This window comes from Puntigrus tetrazona, chromosome 4 (assembly GCF_018831695.1).
Source record: "Puntigrus tetrazona isolate hp1 chromosome 4, ASM1883169v1, whole genome shotgun sequence".
NCBI classification, from domain to species: domain Eukaryota; kingdom Metazoa; phylum Chordata; class Actinopteri; order Cypriniformes; family Cyprinidae; genus Puntigrus; species Puntigrus tetrazona.
In genome coordinates this window covers 14,258,711-14,285,210 of record NC_056702.1, presented here as the reverse complement: position 1 = coordinate 14,285,210, position 26,500 = coordinate 14,258,711, and the positions used below count along the sequence as shown (strand labels likewise).

The following is a 26,500-nucleotide window of genomic DNA, read 5'->3' as shown; positions in this document are numbered from 1 at the left end:
GGTTCAAAGAGTAAAATAAAGACATAGAAATCAACACAAGCCAGGGTCTAGTCTCAATTATACAAATACCTAAATAAATATGTTAATGAAACAAGAACACTAAATACTTGGCAAAGACCATAATAGAGGAATAATTGTAAGTCAGGAAATAATCAGACACGTTTTTAGGAGAGACCAGGGGCTAGTCTGATCTCTAAAAATCAACCGCTGAGGTGTGTGGGGCTAAAAAGAAGATTCTGGTCACTAGAAGGAACTTCTGGATGGAGTATATTGGTGAAGCAGTTCAGATAAATAAATGGGGGCTTGAACATGTAAAGATTTATATACCAAAAAAAGCTACTCTGAATGTAATAGGCAGCCAGTGAAGGGTCTTCTAAATTGGAGTAATGTGAGTGCTTTTATGGCTATTATGAAGGAATCTGGCAGGTGCATTTCGAGTTGAAGGCGAGCAACTTGAGACTTTATTCATCAAAAAGTGTCACAGGCTCCAAAAAATATTAAGCAGCGCAACTCTCTCCAGCATTGCTCAAAAATCATATTAGACTAATTTCTGAAAGAAGATTGTAGTAACGACTGCAAATTACTACAGTTTGCCACCAAAGAAATAAATTATAAGGCAGGTTTAAAATTTCATTACTTTCAATGGCGTAAGTTGGTGTGAAAGGGGGAAAGACACCTAAAAACTTCAGGGTGGGAAAACTAACCAAAGAGCTTGTCGCAATTTTAAATTAAGCGTGAATACAGCACAGAAATAACCGAGGGATCATATAGACATTGTCCGTGTTCATGTCCAGCTAACATGCATCACAAGCTATTAATATGCACAACTAATGAAGCCAGTATGAAGGTTTTCATCATATAGAAGGAACAAGCTCATTTCATGGACAGCGTAATATATAGCCTCCTTTTAATTAAGCCTCGCATTTGCGTATGGTGGACATAATAATTGCACATAACTCCATGTTTTCCGCTTCATGTGTTGTAGAGATAGCAGCGGCCTGCCCTGGGGTCTTGCACTAAGGCTTCGGCGGGTACTTGTGCAGTCAACACTCTTCCAAAGATAGCTGGCTGGTGCGCGCACACACATTTTAAAGAGCTGCTTTGTGATTCAACTAGCTCTGCTGTAAACTCCATTTAAATCAACCCATTAAAACTCCAAAGTGGAAGATTGATTTCTCCGATTCCTACTTCCATCCAGGCATAAACGCGTTATCAGAGCTCACACCCGAGTGCGTCTCCGCGGTTAGAGGACTATGAACTGCCATGTTAAAGCTTTGAGACACAAGTGAGACCGCAAAACTTAATAACAATAGAGTGGGTTCAAGATGTCTGTTTATTTAGAGTACACTGCAGTGAAGGTTGTGACTGTCTATGTCCTGGAAAACAGGTAGCATGGGAGAATAGGTTATGATAACTAATGTCAACAAACGAAGTGATAATCCCATTGGAAGAAGGGTCGGGTTGTGTTTTAAAACATCGTGAGAGCTTGAAACATTGTATTTTAATGCATCGTCCCCAATACAAAAAGCCAGCGTCTTTTGAAGTTAAAATAGTCTTGTTTTACTAAAGACACACAGTTACAAATTAGCGCTTTAAAGGCTTGGACACAGTTATATTTGCGCAAGACCCTATTGAATACACATTTGTACGAGATTCCCTTTCAGACGCAAAAATACGAGAGAAGAATATTCACAAGAATACGCAACGCGTTTACTAATGTTTGCGCTCTTCAACTTACCGGCAATATCCAAAAAAGGCACGTCTTGAACTATTTTGCACTTCAAATGGCTGCAATTATTGTTGCTAGGAGGAGGCACTGCAGTGAACAGGGAGCGCGTCGTGGAAGGGAGATGATTTCTGCCACGCATTATCCGAACATATCGTTTGCAAAGCCATGTCATTTTTCATTTGCTTCGGGAAATAAAAGACGACTCAACAAGCAGTCATGCGAGTCCCTTGCGACCCTTGGCGTTTTGCATTGGTCAATATGTAAATGAAATGTTGCAATTTCTGTTGTTGTTCTTTTTTTGCGGTTTGTTAGTACGTCACCCACAGAAATTTCCCCTTCCAATAGAGTCATTCTGGAATTTCACTCTTGTCTTTCTTTGTCCTATTTAGTAAAACTGGCTAAAAAAGATATCTTTGGCTAAAATCTAAGGTTTATTGGCTATTATTTACGGTACGGTATACAATTATTTCTGTTTCCATTGTCAGAAGTTGTGAATGGTACCAAAATAGCGAACCGTACTGTACCACTTTTTTGGTAACCCGACGGGGTACCTAGCACAGCAAAGGGTACAAAAAAGGGTGGATACACCCCACAGAACCCTGACTGGCTGACTTGAAACATTACTTTGATGTGATAAACCATATAATAGCATCACTCACTCGTTCTGCTCTGCTGTCTGTGAGTTTATTTACATTGCGTGATGAAATGAAGTTTAAAGAGTTTTACAGGCAAGAACGTAGTTGGTTATTCATAAAGATTTCATAAAGCACAGATCTGAAAACATATGCCGATTACATAGAGCTCCACAGGGATCGCAGGGTGCTCAGTGCTTATGTATGTTTAGAGCAGCTCCAAGCTCGGTTAGTCCTTCCGACATTTGCTTCTGGCTATGATGTCTCTGTAGTGATTAAACATGAGATACAATTAGTTTTGGGCAACGTTATATTTAACAGGCATTCGTGGTCTCGTGCACCTATTATTTGATCCTGGTCATATAGCTTTGGCGTAGCACAGTTATGTTTAACTTTCTATATCTATTTTTAACTTTACCGTAGTACAATGCTGACTTTGTAGCATATTTGCTTTTATCTTTCCCGCATACACCGAACCTATCAAATATGTTACTTGGATAAGGTGTTCCTACTGTACTGTGTTGTACTGTACTGACCTGTACCTCTCGGTGGAAACGAGCCATAAGCAAGCCGAGCTGCATTAAACTATACACATACACAAGCTTCTTTGTATTTGGGGGTGCGGTATAATTTTGATTTTGGAACACTGTATCAGGAGAAAAACAAAGAAGCCTGCGTGATACAGTCTTTGTCCTTTAATAAGAGACTCCTGAAATAGTTATTTATGAATAAAACGAGTATATGTTTTTGTATTCTGCCAGGCATTCGAGACAACGGGGCTCCAAAAAGCAAAACGAAATCCCATCGATAAAGAGAGTAAATTGGTAATCACAGACAAAAGAGGGAAGAGGTTCTCGGGCCGTTAGCTGCACCAAAGGCTTTCTCATTACGTGATAAACAAACCCCTAATGAGAGCTCATTTGCTGCATATTGCCCTCACTAAATGGCATCAGGGGTTGACATTTGGCTGTCTGTAACCTGCCGCGCTACTCCGCAGGGAGGACGAGGGCAGCTCATAGCCAATGTTCAACTGCACATGGCCCTCTGCCTCTTTCATTCAGATCTTTACCTGTCTCGATGAGATTTTAAGTATGAAAAGAAAGAGATAAACAGAAGTCATTAGTATCGGCAGTACAATGCAGCGAATACGAGGAGCTTAGAGCACAGATAGCGCCAGCCATTATGCCTCCACGCTCACTTACCCAAGCATAAGAGCTTCTCATCAAAACACACCAGCGTCCAATTTATTTTCTTTCATTGTTTTTCTTTTTTTACCTCTTTTTTGCTTCAAAAGAACTGTCTAGTTGAGCGCAGAGTCTTATAACCGGAGCTTTTAATTCTCAAGTGTAGAACTTATTCATTAGACACTGATACTTATGAAGGACACAAACTACTGAGCAAGTTTTTGCTAGTTAGCATTTCATGTATGTGATGTTTTTTTTAAGAAGTTGAAATTATATTATTCCAAAAAATAAGCCACTATTTTTTTTTTAAACTGCAAGAAAAATGGTTGTAAAGTCAAACATAAATACAGCCTAGAGAAATTAAGAAAACTTTCAATAGCTCAGACGAGTATTCATACCCACTTTGCCAAAAAAAAGCAGATGTTGAGTGAACCAAATACCACAAAGATCATTCGGCTCCCGTATCTTTTAAAAAACGGTACCATTTCTCATTAAGAACGATTTCCGTTTCCCAAACCTACCTACAGGTAAGATGACAATATATCATTACGCATATTATGAGAAGTACAGGAAGGGTAAAAGCGGGTCAGACTGGTTCATACAGCAGGTTTCCACATGGGCGCTGTGGTATAGTCCTTTTAACCTTTTACTCTGTTCCAGTAAAGATTTCCCCCCTGCTTCAATACTCATTAATTGCCCTCCTGCCAAGAATAGAAGCCATTACGAATGCCCTGAAATACCAGGGGGTCAGACAAAAGTCGTAGCGAAACACAAGACACACCTACTCCTGTGACACGTTAACAAACCCACATGGATATCTACATCATTCAGATTGTTATGTTTAAAAGCGACAGCTCGTGCAAAAATGTCAAATTCTGGTCATTATTTTCTCTCTCATATCCAATTTCTAACTTGTAAGACTAACCGACTTCTGCGGAATACAAACGAAGAATATCCATGCCGTATCCTCTTCATACAATGAAAGTGATTTCCTAAAATGATCCGATCTTGCTCGCATTCGAAGGTCTGAGGTCAATAACAACTGGTCTTCAGACAGAACCAGCTTGATTGCATTAATGTTTAACCTGATGCAAAGTTTTTTGACATTTGACTTCACGAGAGAACAAATAATATTTCACTACACTGAGGAAATGTATTTTTTTTGCAAAATAATGATAAACAATTGTATGATTTGAGGTCACATTGGATATTCATAAGCGAATGGTGTTTACTGTGCCTTTGGAAACTCATTCTTGGCATTCTCTTCAGACCATAAATCGCGGTAAGCATCTCTTTTTGTGCCTAAATTCCTAAACAATTCCTTTAAATGAACATTATTTACAGAGAGCAACAATTTATTATGGACGGTGTTTAATTAAGGATTCATACAATTTCTGATTTCATTTTCCAAAGCCATTGACGTTACGCTCGTTAAGAAAGCCTTTCGTTAGCAACCAGAGCTCAATCTCTCAAAATCCCATTCCATGCTGTGTGCGAGATATACTTGAAAAATCACAAAAAAAATCCGCCCATCAATCCATCCCTCTTTAGTTTTCTTTCCCCCGAAAAACGGCATTGTGTACATTTTCTGAGAAAATATGAGGATTTAAGCATTTCTTGGAAGCTTTTCCAAATGAGAGCTAATTACGGAATCATTTTTTTGTATTTTGAAAGATATATAAAGGAATAAATGGAGTGAGAGGAAAAACGGATGAAAAGCCAGAGGCCATCTTTAAGACGCATACTGCGAACTCCTGAAATCCAACTGATATGAAAGACCAGTGTCCCAAAAGACGAGACTAATTTTCACAGTTTGATATGCCGAGATAGAACCGTAACTCACTCATAACTCACTGAATGGAGACTTATTTAATACTTCACGTCAAGTCTTTCCCTCAATCTCAATCGTTCCCACTGAATCAAGATGATCTTCATAAAAAGAATCAAATTTGAAGACATTTTTAAACTTACCCTATATGAAAGTGCTCTTTTTTTCTTTCAGTTTCCATTGTCTTGATTGTATGAGTGTATGTATGAGAATACTCATTTTAGGTGTGTTGAAGATATTTTACATTAACTTTAGTATTCTTCAAAAATCTTCCCTTAAACGCTGGCTTACCAACATTATTGTCTGTTTATCCAACTAATGGAATACAGTGAGTGTTTAAAAACCCTGATGAATTAAACTTTTAAATAAAATTGCACACCCAAACTTAAAATACGATGACGTGCCACCTTCACTTTTAAAACTTAATCCTTGACTTTGTTCACTAGCCATTATAGTGTACCCCAAAACTGTGAATTGCACGACCGTCAGTAACCTAAAGGGCTGCCTGCTTAAACAACATTTTGAGGCATAGTGCTGTAACATTTATTGCAGAAAAGGCTGGATTTCTGCAGAATGCAGAAATCCACAACCCAATGTTTTTCTACTCTGCCAGTAGTTGATATTTCTGGCGTGCCCTGCCAAAATTGTCACTTTGACCCAAAATTTCATTAGATTAATCTACCGTTTTTCATTTGGTAAACCTTAAAGAAAACAGAATGTATATCATACACGGATGCTGGCACAGATCTGATTTTCTCCCACCTGTAGGTTAAGGTAAACAGTTTTTGCTAGGATGCCCCATTTTGTGTATAATAGCATGAAAATAAATGAGATCAATCTTTTGAATGCCTTGAAGAGCAGATATCAGGGCAGTTGCTTCCTATGCAGAGCTTTCCAAATCAGGTTCTTCATTTCTGTGAAAAGCGACTCGCTGTGTTCTGGAAAACAGCTATCCAATTATTTTAAGAGCAGCCTTCCCTGTTTCTTCCCTTCAAAAAAATAAATAAAAAGGCAAGGGATTGTATGGGAAATGTTTGTCTAGGGCAGCTTGACCTGAACACATTGCACTGGAGGAGGTGAAATCGTAGGTTAGGGTGCAGCAAAGTCAACTTTTTCGCCACAGATCTTCCGTAACACCCCAAAACCTCTACTTGGTCTATGTCAGGACAGTCTTACGGAGCACAATAGGGCATCGCTTATCTACAGTCACGTGTGTAAAAACAAACCTGCGCAGAATGGAAGGTATATACAGTGAAACAAAAGGATAAAGAGACAGAATAGGAGAAATAATCTCTCTGCTGACACATGGCACAGGCGGGTAAAGACGGAGGCCCGGGGCTGTTGTCTGAATGCCAAACAGCAGCCGTGTGCTGCAGAGCTGGTGCAGGGGATAATTCTGAATCACTGGGCACTGTAAACACAATAAATCAACCGCCCCACAACACACTGCTGATACACACCACTGACTCGCTGCATATTCAACAACACACACACATATTGAGCAGTCTATTCACTCCACAGAGATGCAAGTTTAAAGAGAAGGCAAAGACTTAGAAAGAAAAAAGCATTAATCTGATTCGCTCTGACTTCTGCATTCTAAATGCTTTTCAAACCTGTAAAATTATGTCATTTTGAAGTCAAGCGGAATACTTGGCAGGACAAGTCAAAAGCGGCATGCGACTTGATTATTAAGGAACTGATAAGAAATCAAATGAATGGTGGAAAATGGGAGTTCGACGCCTGAATGAAAGTTTGCATATTTGAATCAACCAGTTCATTTAAAAGAAATGGCTCAAAAGAACGATTAACGAAAAGGACGATTGATTCACTGATCCGCGATCGGTCGGTGGCTCGATGATTCGATCGTAGCGTTTTTTGATTCTTTAAACATGCCCCGAGTGAAGAAAAAAGTAGAAATCAAAGAATATATGAATTTTGAATGACATAAGTATGAGCAAATGATGACAGGTTTTAGTAATTACAGAGTAACACTAACCTAAAAAAAATACTTTGAGACTGATAAAATAGCCCATGTGACATCAGTGGTAATGTATTTATTGCGTCACTGTATCGAACTCGCTGCATTTAATACTAATTTAATACTAGTTTCACATATACGGCTTTATAAACATTCAAGTACTTTTCAAGCACCGTTTTATACATACGGCTGTATTAAAGAGTTTTCCAGGACTTCAATTTGAAAGTCAAATTCAAGTACTTCAAGCATTTTGATCACCTTATACGAACCCTGCGAACTGGCGCTGTAGGGTGAAGCGGAGCGGATTGTCGAATAAAGTCATTATTTTTGTTTTCTCTGTGCACAAAAAGCATTTTTGTCGCCTGGATTGTTTTAACGATCTCCATGCTATATTTCTGAGCCTTGAACATGTAAGGATCCTTGCTGTCTGTGGGAGGGCCAGAGAGCTCTCGAAAACATCCAAAATATTTTAGTTTGTGACTAAAGGTCATACGGGGTTTGTATAATAAACGACAGAATTTTGATTTTTGAATGAACTATGCCTTTAACGAATGTGCTAAGTAGCATATACCATTTAGCAAATCTCAACTGTGTGTTGTATAACCGAAAAATATAAACTATTTCATTGGTAAATCTCGGCTGCATAATTGTCCAATGGCAAAAACGTAAACTATTAATATACAGCTCTCTATACGAGAACGAATATATATCATATCCAACTTTATCTACACTCATAGAGTATACTCAAGTAGGGTGATATATATATATACACTGCATGGCACTGCTTTGCAACACTGAATATTTAAACAAAAACTAAATAAAGAATAATAATAATAAATGATAAAAATGACAAACAGAAAACACATTGCAGGCATTGAGCTGGGACGGTTGAGTGATTGACAGGACGAGGGAAAGTAAGCCACTCGAATCCAGTAATAGACATGGGACTTCTGATTATATAACTCATATTGTACGTCCGGTGACACATCTGCCCTCTCGAAGCCTCCATGCCTAAACCCTTTACCTCTCAATCGCACAGAACAAGCGAGAGCGAGAGAGGACAGGAAACAGAAGAGTCTCAAAGGGACGACGCAATGTCACCTTACAGCAGCTGCTGTTGTCATCACACTAATGCAGGCGCACTGACCCCTCGACCCCGCAAGTTAATGAGGGAGGAGGGGTCTCACGCAAGGACGACTCACACCGCGGCTCAGGGACCGCACAACACGACACACAGAAAAAAAACCCATCTTACCTGGAAATCTTTCTCCTCTAGTATCTCTTTCCTCCATCGCACCAGGAAGGCAGCACACACGTACAGATGGAAATGAGAGAATCCTTCAGGCTCTGCCTGTGAACGTAAAGACGAGAGTGACACCGAAGTCACGATTAAAGGAGTCGTATCGATTTTGAATTACGACCTCGCAATTATGAGCTCATTAACGTATGACAACCTACGTTTGCCTGCCGGCTTGGTTCAATAAAAATGAAATAATAAAAAAAGTTAATTGAATAATAAAAAAAAAAATCCTACATTTAAAATAAATTCTAAATATAAATACATCAATAACAGAAATTCTATTTTTCTTTCTTTTATTTATTTGTTTTTGTGGTTTACTTTGTTATTTCATTTAAGATATATAAAATACTACATATATTACATATATATACATATATATATATATATATATATATATATATATATATATATATATATATATATATATATATATATATATTTGAAAAAAAAAGAATAAATAATTATAAGATGGTATAATAAGAACTATTTCACACTATTAACTAGTTGCTTATTAGCATGCATATATTACTAGCAAACTGACTTTTTTATTAGTATTTAAAAAGCACATATTCAGCATATTATATATATACCTACTAAGTATCTTAAACTTAACCGACTTACAAACTTTTAATAAGCAGCAAATGAGAAGCTTATAGTTAATGGTTTGGTAATAGCGAGAATTGACCTTACAATACAGTGTGGCCCATAAATATTTGAATATTATATAAATAAACTAAACGCGTTATATTTGAAAAAAAACATTAATTGTGGTAGGACAGATTCCATTTACATACAGAAGTCTTAAAGCCACAGTAGCAAAAACTGAAAATCGTCTTGAAAAACTAAATTAATTAACAATTTTTGGTGCAAGAAACCTTGACTAAGATCTCTTTAGGAAAACAGAAGAAAACCAGTGTATCTGACTTTATATGAGATTTTTATTATTAAGAGATAGAGAAAAAAATCTCCTATTTAGTTTGACCTTTCACGTTTCTCATTTTTATTTTTCTCCCTACTTATCCCGTCTCATTTAGGCTTCTTGACACATTTTCTGATTGCGCAGAAATAAAACAATCAAATTAAAGGGCAGGCTGAAACGAGATGGGCCTTTACGTGAAGGCTTGGTGGGTATAATAATAGCATCTCTTTAACAAGGCCTTGCGTCTGCTGAATGGGACGCGAAAGTGGTATACGCAATCCTTCTCAAACACCTTGCGCGACGATGACCCTCTTGAACCAATCCGTTCTTCATCTGAATGAGCATATATTGTCACAAAAAAGAGCTACAGTCAAAGCAGGAGCATTAATGAAGTCAAACACAGCCAACATATGCACACTGGACCAATGAGATTTCACTCTGGTGCCACAAAAGCCAAGACCACGGTCAACAACTTGGGGCAAAAGCAACCTGCGTCGTATTTCAGACACTCGATTTACCAACAAGACAGCGTCTTCTTTTATATTGGAGGTTCATGCCGAAAAATCTGGCTACGTGAGATGCCACCTGAGGAGCCCGTGTGGCGTGACCACTCCAGCTGGAGGTGCAATGAGCTCCACGCGCAGAGGAGGGAAGATTATCTGCAATGCCAGACACGGACGGGAGGGTCCTAATGAAAATCAATGGACGTGTTTCTTCCAGCAATAAACAGGAAGGACAGGTCTCCTCTTCAAGGGTAAATGCGGGCAATGGAAATCTTCCCAACTGTACCGCGCGTTAGAAGACTCGCGCACAAACAGCGCGGTACACGGCAAAGGTGGCAGGAAGTGGTTTCGAGACCGCGCATGTTACATCCAGTCCAATTACCCCGCAGTCATTCTCAGTCACCTCCTCGTCAAAGTGACCACACAAGCGTGAAATGCACTTAATTAGACACTCAATAGACAAGGCCGGGGCTGCAAGGGCATCTGCATATGTTCAGCTGTGCGGGAACGAACTCTATAATGCAGAGCTCTGGCTTTCTTCCACGTATTTATAACAGGATGTGTCGTCGGAATCGCTGTAAATGACACGCACCACTAATTTTATTTTGTTAAGAGACTTAATCCCAGGAAACTGTTGTTTGCATAAATAAGGAAACAGGCGGACTCTCGATAAGATGCCATTTTTGCATTTACAATGCATTTTTTAATTCATCCTAAAATTAATTCGGTCATTATTTATTAATTCTCACATTCTTTTAAAGCTAAATGAGTTTAATGGGTTTTTTTTTTTTTTTTTTTTTCACGAATCATGACTGCTGATGTTTAACAGAATGCCCAAGCAGCTTCTTTCTAATTTAAACTAACTGGAAAATTAGCTACAACAAAATATAAACAGTAAAAAAAAAAAAAAAATCCATCTTTAATAGCTAACTTTAAATTCTATCATAATTTAACTAATTGTCGTGTTCTTTAAAACCTAAATATCTTTCTTTTTTCCATGAATATTGATCTTTAACAGAATGGCCCAAGCTGTTTTTTTTTTCAAAATGAAAATAAATCAAAATCAATGTAAAATATACATATTAGTAAAAAAAAAAAAAAATCTTGAAGATTAGAAATTACCATTTATATTCGTTTCACCTTATTTGCAATTAGTTTTAGTTAACAATAACAACAAGGCTCAAATATAATTAGCCATTTTACAAATTCAATTCGGGATGCATTCGGTAACAAAACATCACGACCGTTTAGTGTCACTTTTGTCACATCTGTGTGTTTTTATGTGCCAGATATGAATTATGTGCGTGTTCAAATGAGATTTGAAAGCTGCAGTGGAGTGGAAGCTTATAAACAAATTTTCTCACGCAAAGCTATATTGCAGTCCTTTTTGAAGTTTTACGGTCCCTGGTAACCATCCCGTGTTCACTGCATGAAAAGAGCAGCTTGGATACACTTCTCCTTTGTGTTAGAATATGACAGTGATTATATAACATTTTTGGGGGCGAAAAAATATTCCTCTGTGATACAATATGCAATTTATGCTTAAGCAGAAGGTACTATCCGTGTCTAAATATAATCATTGTCATATAAACAAAAGCTGCTCTGGGTTTTGAGAAGGTGTACGTGTTATTAGTGTGTTTTTTTTCAAAGCCTGCGGTCTAGTTTTATGCGGGAGTGAAGGCTGGGTTCACCTTTAGATGGGCTGTAGTTTCTCTTCATTGATCATTTTAATTATTTTGTCTGTCTCTCCCTCGGGGGGCGAACGGTTGATGATGGGCCTTAATTAATGGGGCCAGTGGGGGAATAGACACAGCGGTCCATTCTGGAACGTTCTGACGCAAGACCTGGTGACACACTTCAGGTGGGATAAGTTTAAAACGAGGGCAAACGCCATGCTACATTTCACAATTACCCGTTCTAAGAATTGGCTACACTTTTGTTCACTATACGTTAGGTTAATAAGGAAATAAATGCATGCAGCGAAGTGTACGTCTCCGCAAAAGTTGGTCCAACGACACAAAAACATCTTTTTAAATTTGGTATAATCACGTCATCATCTTTTTCATATAAGAACCAGACAACATTAGTGATCAGTCGGTTCTACTTTAACTAAAATCCAACTGAAATAACATTAAAATGACTAAAATACTGTAATTTAATGCTGTGGATTCTTATTGTTTGTTGTGTGTTGTGCACACTGAATTTATAATACATGTGTAAATATGTCAAAATACATATTTTAAATTTGAACCATGTTTACATATGCTTCAGTAACTTTAAACTAAAGGCATTTAAATATCAGAATGCGCATTTTTCAGCTTTCAAGATAGTTAAAAATATGGCAACACGTTAGTTTAGGGGCCGGTCAACTAGTTGATTATTAGCATACAGCTATTATTAACATGATGTTTTGAAACATCCTACCAAATACATACACTTAATGCATAACTACCTTACTATTAATAAGCAGCAAATTAGGAGTTTAAGGTTAGTTAATGTCAATAATTGGACTTTAAAATAAAGTTTGACAAAATTTTCATTTATAAAAAAAAACAAACAAATTAACAATAAGGATTATAAGGATTTAAAATGGAAATATTATGTTTTTTCTCTCTAGCACACATTGGCGACAGCACCGTTTTATCCAGTACTTTTTTAAACCTTTTTTTGCCAAGTTTAACAGCTCTACATTTTCTCCTGTAATGCCTGATGAGGTTAGAAAACACCTGACAAGAGATCAGAGGCCATTCCTTCATCCAGAATCACGTCAGAAAGCTGGAATGGCCATAGCAGAAGCTTTTCCCTGCTCTAGCTCTTTTCTTAAAGTCACGTCACTCATTTGTGAAGCTTTCTTTCGCTGCACATCAGAAATACATTATTGGGATTTTCTCATTGCGATAGACGATTAAGGGCTTCGTTTTCCCTCTCGTTCATATTTATGTGAAACAGGAAGCCGCTGCTGGCTAATTTCATGTTTATAATCATAGTGGAGCGCTAAAAACTGTAAATATGAATGGGGATATACTTTGGAGCTGTTTTACTCAGGAATTTCTAGGGGTGTCAATAATTGTGTGCTCAACGTGTATTTGAGAAAAACGTTGATTTCATAATATTTTTTTTATATCATTATGAAAAATGATTTTAAAAATTCTTATTCAAAAAGAATGGATTTTTGTGATTAAAAAAATATATAATATAAAATCTAAGGAAAAAATAAGGAAACTCTCGGAAATCCCTAAAAAAATAAGGAAACTCTCAGAAACATGTATCGGGAAGTCCAATCCCAGACAAAATTTACAGAACACCTTTCAGCAACAAGTTCCATAACTTAAAGCGTCATTAACGTTTGTGGCACACGAGGGACGAGTTATTAGGGTTTGTTCAAATCGTGAGTGAGCAGTACTAATTACATTATGGGAGCTAATGCAAATCTTTACAAACCGCTTTTGACAAACACGCTCAAAGCGCTAGCCGTTCAAAGCAGAACCTCGTAACGTCTTGACAGATTTTCATGTAAATACAAGTGTAAGCTTACAGCCATAACATAAAATCTTCTGGGGCACAGATCTGAGGTATCATCATGATAAACAGCAAATGTAGCAGTCGGAGCGCTTTGGCAGAATTTTGATGATAAGCACTGGAGATCATTGGTTAGCGAAAAGCCTGCAGTCAGTTTATACTTCCATCACCAAGATCCTTAGAGAGTCAGTTCTAATATTAAGCTTGCTCCTTGTTCATGCAAACACACTCTAGATTTACCAACAAGTCTGTTGAGATGGAGTAGATCTGACATCGAACAGCTCACAACATTCATATCTACCCATCCTTCACCCCCGAGCAAGAAAAGAGGGGGAGAGAGAGAGAGAGAGAGAGAGAAAGAGAGCGTGCAGATGAAATGGAGTGGGTCGCTCTGAGTTATGTTCAGGGTGATGATTGCCTATTGGTGTAACCTACCGGCCTTAATCAGAGCGGCAGGGAAGATGACCGTCTGAGGGTATCAAGCTGTGACACGCTCCCTGCTACTGTGCTTTATTACTTTATTAAACCTCTCTCTACCTGCGAGATGTGAGACTCCTGCTGTCAGTGGGGGGAAAAAAAAATAAATAAAAAATATCGCCCACTGTCTGGGAGCATGTGTGCAGTCAAATGTCAAAGGGAGACCTCTATAATTTGGAAGGATGCGTATATCTTTTAGCAGAACATCAAAAAGCTACAAACATGACACTTATGACGAGTCGCGACCCGGGTGTTGATCTGAGAGCGCACTTGTTTAAGGATGGATGAGTGAAAGATTTCAGATAGTGACAGCGGTTTAAATGTGAACGATTGTGTAAATGTTCACCTGTTTGCAAGCGTCGTGTCAGATCTAAGCCATTGTCAAAACAGTAGCGTCCTTGGACTCCTCAGGGGAGCCGGTTGTAATGTTGTGTTAATGCTGTTGTAATCATGTAAATATTAGGTACATTATTAATGAATGATATTTTGTATATATATTATACTGTTCGAAGGTATTTGAAAGCATGATTTTTATAAAAAAATTAAAAAAAGTAGAAAATTACTTTACAGCCTACATAAACAATGTTACAAAATATTTCTATTTCAAAAATATGTCTTTTGTACTCTGTAATTAATAGAATTACTAAAATCATGCGATGCACAATATTTCAACCACTAATGCTAATTTGTTGCCCCGATACTAACATATCTGATATTTGATGTAATACATGCACTTTGTTTGATCCAGCAGGTCAGTATATCTAACCCTATCTTTATAGTTATCATGTTCGGTGTGGCCTTGAGAAATTTTACTTGAGCACCAAATAAGAATGCTACAATAATTTCTGAAGGATTGTGTGACACTGAAGGCAGAAGGAATGGCTGCTGAAACATAACATTTTAAGGTTAATTCATCATAAACAGACTGCATTATTTTTAATTAAATAAATACAGGTTTGCTGGATTTCTTATGTTTTACATTAAAACCCTGATCCCGAACATTTAAACATAGGTAGTTGTTCGAATATTTAAACGTATATAATGTAACATTTGTTTTGGATGACACTTTAGAACAGACACCAATAAATAAAACTACCCAATACCTAAACCTAACTATTACCTTACTAACTTTTTTCAAGCAAAAGTTTTTGGTTTGTTAATAGAGAGAACTGGACCTTAAAATAAAGAATGACATTGTTTTGTACTCTACATACAACTCAATATAAGACTGTGAGACTGATATTTCATTAAGGTGGTAAGACTTTGTTTGATCCAGCAGGTCAGTGCAGTTCTGGCCTCTTTGCTCTTCATCAACCAAAAGTGTCCTTCCAATTTAAGTTACACAGAGTTCTGGCCTTTGCTGTCGGGCGAACTTATACACAGTCCACGAGGACCTAAAAGTTTGGACTATTTTTAACTTGACTTTTGACAACACAAATGCGAAACCTAAGATGACAGGGCTTTCTATAGTCAGGAAGAGCCAGGCAATGTACTTAGAGAGGGCATGAGAAAAAGAGAGTGAACATAGACAAAGAACTACATCATCTGACCAAAGGTTTCATACTTTTCCATACACCTAGTTCCCATAGGAACTGAAGCTTTCAAGCTTCAAAAAGGATAGCAAAGTACCATAAAGGTAACATCAAAGTGATACATGACTTCTGAAGCCATATGTGTTCCATATAAAGCCATATGTTTTGTGTGCCAAGTTGCTATTAATGGATAACCTTCCCAATTTAGCAAGCTGTTAACTGCTGAGACCAGATCAAGTCAGTGAATCTCTGCTGAGAACTGAATCGACCGATCTGACTTGAAAGAATAATTCACAAGAGAACTGAGATAGATGTTAAAGTAGAATATTGACTTAATCAAATGGGTTTAAAATACTTATATATTCAGTAATATTTACAAAGAATACAGTCCACAACTTATATGTACCACTAGAGTCCTTTTCGTGGTAACACTTCAGAATAGGGAACACTAATTCACCATTAACTACAGTTTTCCCTCAATAATTTCCCATTTTTCTGCTTATTAAAAGTTGGTAAGTTAGTTGTTAAGTTGAGCTATTAGGTAGGATTAGGGATGTAGAATGAAGTCATGTAGAATAAGGCATTAATATGTGTTTAAATGGCACTAATAAGTGGCTAATATTCTAGTAATATGCATGCTAATAAGCAACTAGTTAAGATCCCCTAAAACAAAGCCTTACCATTTTCCCTGTAATGGAAAAGAGCAACCAGTACAGCTCTTTAAAGTTCTCCTTTTGTGTTCCAACTTCTAAATTAAAATCAGTAAAAGATGCCAAATTTTTAATCCTTGTGCTAACAAATCCTACAGGAATAAGGATGTAGGCAGCAAGTTCTCAGAAAGCAATGTTTTGTCTAAGAGCTACTAAGTCTTGTTCGATTATGGAGTGAATTTGTCCAAAGCCATTCACTGAAGTCAGCTTCAGCTCAAGTGGGGCGCAGCAAGGTTGACTTTTGCTAACATTTTTATCGTAAATGATTGAGTGCAGGGCACCCGGTGAGCTGTTGCTCTATAAGTGATTGAGCAGGAACTACGAAGGAGCTAGCAGAGGAGATTTAAAGTAAGGAGTGATGAAATATTGATGTGCAAGGGGCTGTGCTGCTGACCTGGACCTTGCCTTCTGGGTACTGCCTTTTCTGTGTCAAAAAACATAGGGCAATCATTAGGGGAACCCCACGGGACAGGTAAAGGGATTCAGGTCGCAGGTCCAAATCCCCGTTGGGAAGATTCCTTCCAATGTGCCTTACGGTGAGGTTTTAGATCAGAATTCGACATGGATGAGGAGTAAGAAGAATGAAACTACAGCTTGGTGCACAGGTGTATACAATGCGTCCATGCGAGGCAGAATCTGTGAAAAGTTTGGCTGTGAATTTGAGAGCTGGGAAGATTTCATTGGTATTCAAACCTTTAGGAATATGCAGAAGAGCGTAGTTGGAATTGGCTAAAGCTAGTGCTTCTTCCCTTGGGGAGATACTGCAGATAAGCCTGTCCTAGCAGAAGCAATCTTCTAGCTCATTACGGAGGCAAAAGGCTTGAGCTAGGGGAGTTTTGTTAAACTGTACAGGGCTAACAAGCACCCGTGAACAGCAGGAAAGCATCAACCATTGCGAGCATTCGAGCTGAATCCGCTAATTCGCGGCACGCCAACAAACCGTTGTCAAGTCCCCCTGGCTCTATAGCACAGAGAAGCCGGTGCGAGACTGCCAGTCTCTCAGCTCAATCACCAAGCAGGGGAGCCAGGGACACCATGCTCTTTAGCGCAGACGCTATCGTGCTTCACACTTAGCCGCACATGATAACTCGTTTTTTTTTTTTTTTTTTTTGGTCAAACAGTTCCCCGACAGAAACCATTTCAGCCAGGTCTTGAACATAACTGAGAATGAGGACCAACAAGATGAATCCCAGAGAAAAATCCCAGAGCTCCCCCTAAAGGCAGACAGCATAACAGGTTATGAAATGATGAGGTCTGTCGGCAATATCAAACACTCATCCTGGGGGGCGTCTCGCCAAAGTCAGCGCCCAGATGTGTGACGCGCAGTTAGAGGTGCGAGCACACAACATTAAAAGAGACTCCTTGCTTGCCTTGGGCTTCTAATAAGTCTCCCCGCTGAGAAACCCAACAAACGCACCGGAGAACTGAGTATGTGATGTGGTTGTACAGTAAAGAGCATAAGACCTTGCTGTGGGCAATGTAGACATACAGGCACACATTCATTCTTTAGTTCACTGACTTCTATTGACTGTGATGGGTCACGAAACATCCCTGTTCACTTTCAGCTGTGCGCGGTAGCTCAATAATTGAAGGCCACGCTATTGATGCGTTTGGTGGGAAGGAAACTACGAAACCACCTGCTGGGTTACAAGCTGCATCATGACAGAGCAAGGTTTCATACATTAAATCAGCTTGTAGTGCTGGAAATGCGAGGATGCTCACTCGAGGGAGGTTAATGGAGAAATGAACACTCAAATCTGATGAATGAGTTAAGACCCACACAAAGGAATAATATAGCCAAAGACAAGGGTAATTGTAGCAAGGACAGCACAAAGCACAATAGCTTTTGTAAGCCTCCGCTATACACATACGGCAGATGGCTGTGATACATATCCAGTGCATCAAAGGACCACAGAGGGACTATTACTGTTTTTAGGTTCAAGCAGAATAAGACGTATTGAAAGTGTAATTGGACTGATGGTAGGACACCTCAGGCACTGCGCATGATACCGCCATCGCAAATAATGCAACAATGCTTCATTGATGAGACCGTGTAAGAACATAAGTAATGCTACTTGCTTGCTATCTGAAAACCTAGTAAGATAAACTGTCTAATTTTGACATAACTGGCTCTGTACATACAGCTAACTGATTAAAAATGGAAACAAAATGGCCAGACATGTAAGCGGTACAAATGGTGATCAAAAGAACTTAAAGTCTGTCCATTTTCTACATCAACTAATTTTATACTTTTCCATGCACAGTTTTGTGTTAGGAATCAAAGTTTATGTTACTATAAATGGATAATCTTCCACAGTCTTTCGTAAGCTGAATTCATTTGGAAATGGATCAACTTATCTGGCCTTAAAAGTACATTAGTTTGAGAATCTTTACTTTCAGTTAGAAATAAGTGTCAATTCTCAAAGCTCTGCGTTTTCAAATGCATTCAGCAAATTTTGGGTCATTAGAACAGAATGAATGAATGAAAGAAGATTCTGTCCAGATCTTTAGTTTAGTACAGAATAAGATGCATAATGCTATATATATATATATATATATATTCAACACTGGGAGCAGAACATCCTAGAAAAGGTTGTAAGGTTGTATGCAATGTTGCCTAGAATTTGACAGAATGCCTACAATTCCCAAAACTGCTGTCTAATGAGACCGCTCACTAGGTTTTGAGGTACAGCCAGGGAATCTCATAAAATGTGAAGTCTGCCAAGAAACCAGAAGCCTCTCCTGAACTTTATACAAAGATAAGCGTTCTAAATTAGTTAAATTAAAGATGCTGTCAGCAGTTTTGGAACTGCACCCATAATTTTTTCCTACAACCTGACAGATATCACTAAAATAGGTGTCCTGAGAAATCACATCTGTCTCTGTGACAGCCCTAGGCTCTGTAAACAGCAAGAAGAGTCAGGAGAACGGCCCACACTTTATTTGAGTTTTTTTCTATTTTTTAGCAAAATCAAAAATGTTCTCCGTCTACGAACCCTGTTGTGTATTCAGAAAAAGCTTATTGTGCATTAAGTTGTTCGTTGCATACTCAAACAGAGGAAACTTCAGGGAAATGTACCATAAAACGAATTGGGAAACCCTCAGTCCTTGTGGAGATTTTATATGCACAATGTAGCTTACACAGTAAAAATGATTTTTTAAAGGCATAACTACATACAACAAGTATAACCGGAGTATGCTTTACTATTTCAGTCTTTCCAGAGTTTCATTTGTAATTCAGTGTGTTACTTGCTGTACTTTTTTGTACTTGTGATTTTTTTAGTGTAATTTAAACTCAGTTCATGAATTTGTTTCCTAGCTTTTTTTTCAAGAGATCCAAAACTTTAAATAAAACAAACTTGATTAAAAATCAATTTCGAAATATTTGCCATTTAAAGCGAATCCTACACCACCTTTTGTGTGGTCTAATGATTAAATACAAATTACCAGAAAAAAAAAACGATATGCATGCTAATAAGCAACTAGTTAAGAAACCCTAAAATTAAGCGTCCTAACCAAATCAGATAACGTGCGCACAAAGAAAGGTTTACGATGTACCGTGAAGAATGAGGGAACAATCCGGGGCATTATCCAAAGTTGTATCCATACATATGCAGTTAGGGGCCACGGAAACTCTTTCATCAAAACAGAATTATTTGGCAAGGGAATGAAAATTCACATTGAAGCCGGGCAGTTCCAGAGACCCTAAGCTTTGATGTACTGCTCAGTGCAGTACAGAGATTTTTTGTTTACTGTGTAGAGGTTTTTGTGAGGAGCGGTGGAGGGTAAAAAAAAAAAAAAAAAGTACTCTGAAGAACATGAGTCAGCGTGTAAAGCAGAAGTGTGACAACAACAAGCAGCATAGATCAAGAAAAACTCACAATGCACAGTGAATGGCACAGAAACCATCTCCCTCAGAGATACAAGGGAAGGTACTCTTTCTGTTTTCAAAAGCCCATGAAATATTCATCATTCAGACTTGGCTAATTCGGGCCATCAAGATCTTTAAGGTGAGTTAGTATGACACAGATTGTCAGAGTCGGCGAGGGAGGGAGAGAGCGCGAGCAGTCATTTTCAGACTATTTGGTTATGCATTAAAATTGCATGGGATGAATTACGTTCTATTCCTGGCCTCTGTTGAGGAATTCACACTAGGGTCCAAAATCGAGCACTTGGCAAAACAGAGAATAAGAATAACTTTAAATTTCCAATCGCTGAAACTTCACTTGAGCAAAAAAAAAAAAAAAAAGACCAGCGAAGTGTTCAATAAAATATGATTTTACTGAATATTTAAAACGTAATGTGAAGAAACCGTAAAAGTTACACTGCTTTAGGATCTGGAGACATTATTCCATAAAGGTAATTTTTCTGCCACAAGTAGCATCAAATGGAATCAAAAAAAAAAAAAGAGTTTCAAACGTGTACAGTAAATACTGATGATACGAGAATTTGTTAACACTCTTCGATATGGCTACTTTAACTACTTTAGTCAACATGAACTTAAAAAGCATTAAATATTTATTAATTATAAAATTTCAGCATTTACTACCGCTTTATATAATCAAAGGTTGTGCTTGTTACTTGTTACTAACAATGAATGATTATTGTCATTAACATCAGCAAAGATCAATACTGTAACATTACATTAACATACACATAACATTAACTAATGAAACCTTACTGTGAGACATTACCAATGATTATTTTCGTGTGTGTGTGTGTGTGTGACCCAACTAAATAAAGTCTCAGCAGATATTAAGCAGACAGTCTAACACTCTGCTAGTTGGCATGTAACTTACTGTTAGTAGAATGTATAAAGTGGACTATCGAAATAAAATGTTACCGAAAAATATATAATTACAATTTATTAAATTATTAGTAACTTCTGCACAAGATGATCACAAAAGAAAAAGAATAATACAAATAACAATAATTAAAAATAAGCATACGCAATTAAACATCCAATATTGGCGGACACCAATACATTAAAAATAAATAAATATATTATCCCGAATATCACAAACGTAGTATTCGTAGTATTTGCACTTCTCCAGAAAGGAATAACCTGGAGTATTTTTTCCAACTACGCATCATCTATAAAATTTACTTTGACAAGCTCAAGTCAGAGAAGTTTCCATGAGTACGTTCTGTCTGAAGTCAATCCACTGCACAAAACAAGATTTCCTGAAGTCCTCCATCCACGGCCCTTTCTGCGAGTTCAAAGACGGCTGAGCTGGGTTCACCTCTCTCTGAGCGAGCACTTTCAAGCAGACTCACGGCCCTGACAGCAAGGCTTTCGTAGCTTCTGGCTAAACATGAGTGAAATGGCCCAGTGATTTGATGGAAGCGTGAGAAAGGATTTTGGCCGAGGTAACAGTAGGGTACGACGCCGTGACCACAACAGCAGTAACAGGTCAATGCACACAAGTTTACGCATCGGAAATGTCACATCTTGAAGACTTCAGAAGGGCACACATCACCTTTCATTTCAAAGACAGATGAGCTTAGTTCACTTCTCTTTGAATAACAGCGCTTGCCCTGCTCAGTTTGAATATATACAAAGGAAAGTCATCCAAAGGTTTCAAGTAAGAGCTAAAAACCTCTAAAACTTTTGCATCAGCTGGAGACGCTTATGAAAGAAGAGCCAGCAGTCAGTTCTCTCATGCTTCTGCCTATCCACACTGACCTGTTATACCAACACATTTACAATGCCCAACCGTTTAATGCATTTCCACAAAAAAAAAAGGCAGTTTTGGGTTGGAAAAAAACCCCTGACTTTGCCCCACTCTGTAAACAAGATGGTCACAAACCAGGGACTTCTGTCATCAATGGCTTAGAAGCGGTGTATTCTCTTCAGCAAGAACTTTTTTTTTCTGTCCCAGTCCCCTCTTCTGTACCAAAGAGCTAATCGTCATTTCTGAAGGCAAAGAAGTGTTAAATTTCACACCTTTAAGACTTGATGGGGGAAGCTGTAATCTGCCTATTGGTCAGTTTTGGATTGGATTTGTAAAAGTGTTCAAGCAAGGAATAAATAAAAGAAGACTAACTACCGCTGTAATTTTTCTTGGGGCTCTGCTCTTCCTTTCTAAATTATTGCGTTTCTTCAGTGTTAAAAACAGTTTACGGTCACTTTTGATCAATTTAATATGGCCTAGAAAAATAAAAGCATTAAGTTCCTTTTTAAAATGTTTTTTTACTAAACTATCCAATGGTAGAGTATCTACAGAAATGGATTTTTTTTTAATCAATTGGTTCAAAATGATTAAGATGTGCAAGTGCGCTCAAGGTGTAAAGAAAAACGTTATTCATTTTTTAATAGTTATAGCACATAAAAGTTTTTTATTGCAGAAACTTTAATACATCACTGACCACCTTCTAATACTTCGGATGATGAATTATATCCTTACAATGTGAAGAAAGTGTCATAAAAAAACAGCGCTGTATTCATTAGTAGGCAGGTTACGTAGCTACTAAGTTACATCACTGTTCGGCTCAAGTCAGTGGAAACCCAGTTGAAAAAAAAAAAAGAAGTAAAAGTGACCTCAAGCATCAATAAAGCGCTAAAATAATCATGGGTTGCTGCTGCAAATCCTGCCGCAGTTATCTCCTCTTGCCCTTGCTTTCACTGTTTGCTCAGCTGGCAAAATCAATATTTGAAAGCAACTCAGGGTGCCTCCAATCATAACCAGACTAAAAGACCTTTACCAATGAAAATAAGCCATCAAAAGTAGTTGAACTTCCAAAGAAAACAAAAAAACCCAAACAAACGGAAAGACATTTTAATTACCATATTTGTTCTTGCACCCTACCAGCATCTCTTTAATGGAAGGAACGGATCGATAGTGCACGCTAAGCAATATCCCGGGTACTGTGACTGGCCTAACAAGTGAGCGTTTTTTGTGGTGCCCTCCGAGCTAACATACCCATCAACACGCATCAATGACGAGACTGGTGTTTTCGGGAAAGAATCCAATGACACGTCCCCCAGTGAGCAACGAATAGGCAAACAGAGTACGCGAACTGTCTATCGGCAATGGTTACAATCTGTGTAAAATCCAAATCAGTCGAGCAGAATAAAGGGACAGTCGGCCGTTGAAAGCCTTTTCCCGCGTACTGTCGAGATGGAAGGAAACTGACATTTAAGACATTAGGCGTCTGCTACGTATAATGGCTTATCACAATTACCTTGAAAGAAACCTTCCTTCAAAGTAAGAATTAAGGATAATTTTCACGCTATTTTGAGCTGAGAGCGCAGAAACGTCGGAACCGTTGCATTCGCTCAGAAATGTGCTGAACGCCCATCGAGAACAGCCTGGAAGTCTTCCAGAAGTGTTGGGTTAGATGTCAGTAACACCTCTAAGGCTCCTGGCTGCGCTTTCAATTCATCCACTTTCAAAACTGTGCGATCTACGCCTAAATGTGAAGCGACTGCATTCGGAAATGTCAGCTTATGTATAAAAGCTGCTTTATTTCCACATTGTTCTTCAGTGAGAGCATACTATGGTGGATGAATCGAAATTATCTTTAATTCTACTGACAAAGACAGTCTCGCTGTCGTTGTAATAATGATATTATTGTTATCATTATAATTTTTTTGTAAGACAAGTTACATAAGTTCTGGCGCCATTTATTCTGTAATTATTTACTTAAGCCCATATTTTTCTTGCCTTATGATTTTCTTTCCGAACACGGTTTTTCGTGTTTTCTCCATCTCACATTTTCAAACAACTTTTTAGGGTTTTATGTTTTTTTTTTTTTTTATTATTTAATAATACTTACTTAACACTAATATAACTATACCAGCAAGGCACAATTGAACTTAATATGAATAAGTTGGAAAAATAATTTTTGTTGGCCATTTTTTTTAAATGCAGCTATGTTGAAGAGGAGAAAATTACTTCAAAACATTTGAAAAATATTACAGATCCATGATTAAAATGCATGAAAATGTTAATGAGCGGAAGATTGTTTCAGCGCAGATTTGAACTTTGAACCTTCGAACCCGTGAAGCGCTTTTTAAATGGGCTACGTGCAACTCATCCATGAATTAGAAAACATAACGGTTCGCTGTTTATTTGCTAATAATTTGTCATTTCGCAAACCCGGTCAACACACAGTAACCAGCAACAGCCACCCTTCCTCTTCTCATTGGAGAATCGAGTGCTAAACGGTCTCGCGCTTTTGGTGCTTGTAACGATTGTAACGTCTTTTCTGACACTTTAAATGCCTTTACGCTACCGACATGTTTCCTGCATTAGCGCGCGCGGATTTGATCACGTCACGTCATTGTTCTTTTAGAACGATTTTCCTCCAGCCGAGGAATGACGCAAACATTCACACCCAATCAGAATCCAGTGTTTCCCACAGACTTGTACTGTATTTGTGGCAGCAAATGCGCTCTCTGCCAACAGGAGGAACTTCTAGAGCGGGAGAAATTGAGGTTTCCTTGGTAACGACTGAGCACAAAGTAGCAGTCCGCTAATAGACATTGCGTCCTAACTACGCGAGACGCCATGACGCGCGATAAAAATGCATCTTTTTCATGAGAATCTGAGTTTTTGTCAAAACTAGCCACGACGTCGACTCGCTAAAATTTCGAATTTAAGAAACATTTCCGCACTGCCGCTGGCTGGAACGACAGCACACTTTCCGGCCGGACACCCAAATTGCTTGACGCTGGAATCTCGTCAAGTCACGTATAATAAGGACTTGAAAGATGAAATAAAAATGACATCCAAAATTTTAGAAAAACAGTTGGTTTCCTTCAGAAATACAGTGGTATAAAATACTCACACTGGGTTTTGATTCCGAAACGTGCAGTGCCCATGTTTACTCAACGGAGTCAAAGCTTTTTGGAAAATCTATTTGCGGTGGTCGGTTTTGATATCGCGGTGGGACGCCGCAAATAAATCAATGAATGGGAAAACACTGAGAATACGTACCTGCTGTAACGAGCTCAAGAATTTAAAGCGGCAGAAGCACATGCGCTCAGAATGGATGGGGTTTTATTCGTTTAAATACTCGACCAATTAAAATTAGATCAGTGGATTAGTGGCCTGCAACTGTTTGGAAACAGATTTATTTAAATAACGCATAATCATTGCCAAGCAGCTTTCTACAATGTGCGCATACATATGTACTTGATATGCATTTAACTAATGGTGAAATTTGTTAATTCTGTATTGAGGGTTGGCATTTTTTTGAGGGGCTCTTCTCAGGCGTTCGGTCATCTCAGATCACTTAAGGGTTGGGAACCAAGTCCTTGATACGGTAAAGTAATTCTTAACTTGATTTGAAAAAACCTAATACATTTTCACTTGATTTGTTCACTAAACACATTTCACAGAGCCTGCATCTGAATTTATTTATTACGTATTCAGTTCATTATTGATTTATTACAGCTTTTAGACAGAAAAACCTTATTAGAAATGTTAATTCTTTAAATAGTTCTGCTAAGACTTACATATTACTAGATTATTAGATATTTATTAGTAGTAATTAGGCAAATTAATAATTCTACGTCTGTATCTACCCAATATCTGAACTTAACGACTACCTTACTATTAATAAACAGTACATTTGGAATTTATTGAGAGAAATGCCTGTTCTAAAGTGTTACCGTAATTCTTATTACAGCTTTCAGAAAGACACCGTATGTACTGCGTACCGTGCCTGCCAAAACTTTTTTAGATAATGAAAAATACATTTCGAGAGCCCAGAAGTCTGTTCTATTCTGCTGCACTCGCTGTATTAGAAAAGAAACGTCTCGTAAACACCCCCCAAAACAGCATAATTACACAGGGCTTCATATACTTGCTTCAATACAACCCACGAAAATATGCCTACCCTGTTTCTCATAGTCAGGAAAAAGATCAGTGCAAAATTCTCCTTTTATATCGCATGAACGCAAAATGCATTACACAGGATTTTGCCAAACATCTATAAATCCTATTTCTGTCTAACAGAATAGAATATAAACTGACAAACTGAGAGGGGGAGGAAATTAACTTTCCGAACGGGCATAAAAACAAAAGAAGAAATAGTCACATTAACATAATATATCAGTAACCTATTTTATTTCTTGTATTTTTTTAACGTTAAACGTTCTTTTTACGCGGCTGAGGATGAGCAAGCGCTAACCGTTTTTATTTTTGCACAATGCTATTTATGTAACTGACCGCATCCGAGT

General features: G+C 38.0%; 1 protein-coding gene across 3 annotated transcripts in view; it reads right to left on the bottom strand.

Moving 5' to 3' along the window:
- The window catches only part of tbc1d22a (TBC1 domain family, member 22a), a 117,189-nt gene that overhangs the window by 9,408 nt on the left and 81,281 nt on the right, over nucleotides 1-26,500 (bottom strand). For all 3 annotated transcript variants that reach the window (XM_043237112.1, XM_043237114.1, XM_043237113.1), the window contains one exon: nucleotides 8,607-8,702. In XM_043237112.1, the coding sequence (XP_043093047.1) occupies nucleotides 8,607-8,702 (96 nt within the window). The remainder of the gene's footprint in view (nucleotides 1-8,606; nucleotides 8,703-26,500) is intronic.